This window comes from Rhagoletis zephyria, unplaced genomic scaffold (assembly GCF_001687245.7).
Source record: "Rhagoletis zephyria isolate East Lansing unplaced genomic scaffold, Rhagoletis_zephyria_1.1 Rzeph_scaffold_28690, whole genome shotgun sequence".
NCBI classification, from domain to species: domain Eukaryota; kingdom Metazoa; phylum Arthropoda; class Insecta; order Diptera; family Tephritidae; genus Rhagoletis; species Rhagoletis zephyria.
Window position 1 is genome coordinate 1 of NW_016185747.1, and position 4,825 is coordinate 4,825.

Below are 4,825 nucleotides of genomic sequence, written 5' to 3' on the forward strand. Positions count from 1 at the left end.
TACAGTCGCCTGGCGACTCTGAAATGGGAAATCAAAAAACCTTAGATATAGAAATAAGATATGACTTAGTTGATACCCTCGTATCTGGGCAAGATGTAATCATAACGGGTATACTTAAAATGCGTTCATTAATCGACGAACAAAATACATATCCCAATTCCGCTGAGCCTGCGTGTAAAATCTATATGAAAGCAGCCTCCATAATAGATGCAAAGAAGTTGGGCCACAACTTTACTCAACGTGATCTCGACGCAATTTCAATGATAAACTCAGAACCAGACAGTTTTAAGCTTCTGGCACATTCCGTGGCGCCAGAGCTGCATGGCGAAGAGTTGGTGAAAGCAGGTGTGTTACTATCACTTTTTGGTGGTGCTGGCTCACAAATACACAATGATTCAGAGATTAATGTGCTATTGGTTGGCGATCCGGGCATTGGCAAATCACATTTACTAGAAATGAGTGCAAAAGTTTCGCAGAGAGGTAGGTCACTACTTCAAATTTTGGAGATTTAAATTATTCCGAATTAATTTGTCATATTTCACACCCTTTGTTCTTTATATATAGGTACGCTGCTCAGTGGCAAACGTTGTTCGCCTTCTACGCAATCATTAACCACAACGCTTCAAGGCCGCACAAATCACATTGTCAACTCTGGCGCGCTTATTACTTCCAAAACTGGCCATTGTGCAATCGATGATCTTGATCGTTTAGCTTCACAGCAAGACATTCTATTGCAATTGATGCAATGTAAAACTGTTTCATTACCATTGCCTAATATATATACAACTATTGCGATGCCCACGTCCGTTATTGCTGCTGCCAACTCACTGCGTGGTCATTACGATCGTTCACGGCTACTGACAGAAAATACACGTTTGAACAATTCATTGCTGCAGCAATTTCACTTAATATTTTTGCTATTAGACAAGTCCAATAAAGATTTGGATACGTCTTTAACGGAACACATCAAAGCAATGCATGATGGCGTAAAGAAAAGCTCTGCGATTGCTTCACGGTTCGCTATGAAACCAAAAGGAAATAATTCAATGAATATTACCATCAGCGATGATGAACTGGACGATGACAATTATGATTTGAGTGATCGTTTAAAATTAAAATATATAGAATTTGAAGAGGAGAAATTGGATTTACTGCCACCAATATTATTGAAGAAGTTTATCGGTACATAGCTTTTATATGTTGTAAGTTTGCTTTTGTAATCAGCGATTACTTCTTTGAATTTTATANAAATTTGGATTTACTGCCACCAATATTATTGAAGAAGTTTATCGGTACATAGCTTTTAGATGTTGTAAGTTTGCTTTTGTAATCAGCGATTACTTCTTTGAATTTTATAGCATATGCTCGCCAACATATGCGTCCATTATTAAGTGCTGAGTCTGCCGAAACTTTAAAATCCTTTTATATGGGTTTGCGAGAGAAAGGAGATGAAGAAAATCGTTGCACTGTGAGTACAAGGTAAGTACACATTTTAATTAGAACACTGCTTGTTTGAATTGTAATATATTTTTTACTTGATATGGAAGTGAGCTTATGTTTTTTTTTATTTAGTTACTATATTTATGATAGTTCTGTAAAGCTAACGGAGATCGGAGAGCCAACTTCAACGGCAACTTGTCTCCCAGCTATCACCCTTCTCGGTGGATAATTTCAGGAGCTGAAAGTCCTTCCAAAAAGGCTGCGAGAGTCAAGAGACTTTCTTCTTTTCATTTCTTTCCCCTTTCTTTTTGGTATGAAGTTATACACATTTCTTTCCTACCCATTATAAGTACTTTTGTCGGGCGCATTTTAAAACGCCTTTTGGAGAAGCTCTTTTTAACTGATAAACAAGGTATTATTAAAGATTCATTTGAAGTATGTTTTATTGCAGCTTAAAATGCACTTTGAAATTGATTTGTAAAAATGTATACATTCGCGTCAATTGTAAATAGGTAAAGTGCTTCTAAAAGGCATGTAGGGAAGCTTTTTTTCTGCCCTTGGGTAAGCCTTTAGAATGGCTTCACTTAAAAAGGCCACCTACCTAAATTATTTTCTGGGTTCTTAATGATAGTACGTCTCAATTAGAGATTTTATTGCAAATCATGAACAGGATTCACTGTATGCAAATATGTTACCCTGTGGTATATTAGCAAAAGGTCGAGTATCCAGTACTTCTGATTCCTACCTTTAAAAAATATATATTGTGGCCATTGTATGTTTTTCCCGTTTTGTAGAATATAAAAATATCTCAATGTTTATTTCTGTTAAGAGTATTTTATTATCACTAATGAAATAAAGCAAAGACACGTAATGTACTTAAAAATATGTATTTTTATAAATAAAAAGCTTTTAAATCTTAAAATTAACAACTAAAAAAGTTGGTATACTCATTCGCTGGGTATTGAAGCTATTTTTGAGCTAGTCTTTTAAATCGAAATTACGGGTCATGATGTTCATATTCCCTGGGCAATTTGGCAAGCGACATAATCATCTTGATTTAGAAAAAAAATCTAACGCATAAGTTTCAGCAATGCTGATGTAGGCAATTCAACCAGAATGGCTAACAGCAGTGAAAGTAAATAAGAAACTACCAACGTAGATAGTATAAAGGAGAACTGAAAAAGAACAGAGCCAACTTTTATAATATAATGACACCTAAAAGATTGTTAATTTATTTACCATAACCTCAGGGCCAAAGAAAAGTGGAGTTCTCAACGTGCCCAATACAAAGCGCGCTACAAAAATGTGTATCACGAAGGCGCCATACGTCAGACGACCTAAAATACGGAAAATAGGCAAACAAGAAAATTTGCGGAATAAACCTGAAATGAAGATACATAGTTAAAAGATTAAGTTATCGTTTCTAGAAGATCACATTCATAAGTTTCTAAATATATAACTCACCTCCAACTTTGCAAGCCATGCCCACCACGAATACGCCCAAGGCTAAACCCCAATTATTGCGTTGTATGGCAGCATAGACACTATTCCAAAAATGTGGTTGCTCCTCATAGTAATGCTGATAGATAGGATGAGCCGATAAGAGCCAAAGAATACCAGCCGGAATAAGCGCATACCAAAGGCATTGAAACACTTTGGATTTATGCAGTTTAAATTGTTTGCTAGAAATTTCATCGTAGACAATGGCGGCAAGTACGCCACTGAAATAACAAGCGAAATTCATATGAAATGGCGCATAGAATTCGCTGAACTCGCGATCATCTATGAACGAGTCTTTTTGCGTTCTGTGACAAGTGATGAAATTACATAAAAAGGATTAATATGCACACGTTAATAAGGTACTTGGTTAACTTCTTAACTTACTGTGGCGAAGGCACAAAAAAGGGATCGTAATTGCCGAAATAGGCAATAAATCCTGGCAGTACATAGAAGAAACCGCCAATGCAGCCGAATAGCCAGTTACGAGTGTGGGGATATCTGGGTGGAAGAAATATGATTTTTATAGTTACTAATTCTTGTTTACGTAGTGAGGCAGAAGAAGGACTTACTTATGTGCGATCATTAATATGAGCAAAGAAATCATAAATGAGAAAGTATCGGATGCCAAATACCAGCTCTGAAGCATACACTGTGAGAAAGGAAAAGAACAAAAATTATTTTCTTTTTCAGTTCGCAAAAAGCTTTAAATGTTAATTTTTAAACAAATAACACAATAAAAGTTATCACAACTTAAGTTACCACATCATTGAGCCAAGCTAAATTGAATACTTGTAAAAATAAATCCTTAAGCAGCTGCACTTAATTTACCTTCTCATTGTTCCTGTAATAGTTATTGATATAAAGCAAATTAGCCCACCAATTCTTGCGACAAGCCAGCTGCTCACGTTCAACAATATGTCGCCAAAGTGGCCCGCCGTGATTATCAAAATATACGCCACTCAATAGGATAACAAAAGCATATGGAATGGTTAAACTGAAACAAAAGAAAGAAATAAAAAAACGAAAANCCTGAAATTTAAAAAATTTAGTTATCGTTTCTAGAAGATCACATTCATAAGTTTCTAAATATGTAACTCACCTCCAACTTTGCAAGCCATGCCCACCACGAATACGCCCAAGGCTAAACCCCAATTATTGCGTTGTATGGCAGCATAGACACTATTCCAAAAATGTGGTTGCTCCTCATAGTAATGCTGATAGATAGGATGAGCCGATAAGAGCCAAAGAATACCAGCCGGAATAAGCGCATACCAAAGGCATTGAAACACTTTGGATTTATGCAGTTTAAATTGTTTGCTAGAAATTTCATCGTAGACAATGGCGGCAAGTACGCCACTGAAATAACAAGCGAAATTCATATGAAATGGCGCATAGAATTCGCTGAACTCGCGATCATCTATGAACGAGTCTTTTTGCGTTCTGTGACAAGTGATGAAATTACATAAAAAGGATTAATATGCACACGTTAATAAGGTACTTGGTTAACTTCTTAACTTACTGTGGCGAAGGCACAAAAAAGGGATCGTAATTGCCGAAATAGGCAATAAATCCTGGCAGTACATAGAAGAAACCGCCAATGCAGCCGAATAGCCAGTTACGAGTGTGGGGATATCTGGGTGGAAGAAATATGATTTTTATAGTTACTAATTCTTGTTTACGTAGTGAGGCAGAAGAAGGACTTACTTATGTGCGATCATTAATATGAGCAAAGAAATCATAAATGAGAAAGTATCGGATGCCAAATACCAGCTCTGAAGCATACACTGTGAGAAAGGAAAAGAACAAAAATTATTTTCTTTTTCAGTTCGCAAAAAGCTTTAAATGTTAATTTTTAAACAAATAACACAATAAAAGTTATCACAAC

At 36.1% G+C, this 4,825-nt stretch overlaps 2 protein-coding genes across 2 annotated transcripts; one reads left to right on the plus strand and one right to left on the minus strand.

Annotated features, from left to right (window-relative positions):
• Positions 1–6: 6 nt before the first annotated feature.
• On the plus strand, positions 7–2,213 carry LOC108382797 (DNA replication licensing factor REC-like). The gene is made up of 3 exons (XM_017639167.1): positions 7–480; positions 565–1,182; positions 1,359–2,213. The coding sequence occupies exons 1-3, from the start codon at positions 24–26 to the stop codon at positions 1,481–1,483; spliced, it is 1,200 nt and encodes a 399-aa protein (XP_017494656.1). The 5' UTR covers positions 7–23; the 3' UTR covers positions 1,484–2,213.
• Positions 2,214–2,308: 95 nt separating this feature from the next.
• LOC108382796 (nose resistant to fluoxetine protein 6-like) lies at positions 2,309–4,658 on the minus strand. Its single transcript, XM_017639166.1, has 9 exons — positions 4,645–4,658; positions 4,460–4,573; positions 4,213–4,380; positions 3,769–3,934; positions 3,510–3,589; positions 3,325–3,438; positions 2,905–3,245; positions 2,680–2,822; positions 2,309–2,615 (listed from the first exon to the last, which is right to left on the minus strand). Exons 1-9 carry the CDS (start codon positions 4,656–4,658, stop codon positions 2,511–2,513), a joined length of 1,245 nt encoding a protein of 414 aa, XP_017494655.1. The 3' UTR covers positions 2,309–2,510.
• Positions 4,659–4,825: the final 167 nt, after the last annotated feature.

Bases quoted from the DNA above. Each gene is read 5' to 3' on its own strand.
- LOC108382797 (XM_017639167.1), top strand. From the start codon at position 24: ATGGGAAATCAAAAAACCTTAGATATAGAAATAAGATATGACTTAGTT. The intron at 481-564 runs GTAGGTCACTAC...CTTTATATATAG, and splicing joins TGCAAAAGTTTCGCAGAGAG to GTACGCTGCTCAGTGGCAAA. The intron at 1,183-1,358 runs GTACATAGCTTT...TGAATTTTATAG, and splicing joins ATTATTGAAGAAGTTTATCG to CATATGCTCGCCAACATATG.
- LOC108382796 (XM_017639166.1), bottom strand. The intron at 3,935-4,212 runs GTATGCGCTTAT...CTTTTGTTTCAG, and splicing joins AAAGTGTTTCAATGCCTTTG to TTTAACCATTCCATATGCTT. The intron at 3,439-3,509 runs GTAAGTCCTTCT...TCTTCCACCCAG, and splicing joins ATATTAATGATCGCACATAA to ATATCCCCACACTCGTAACT.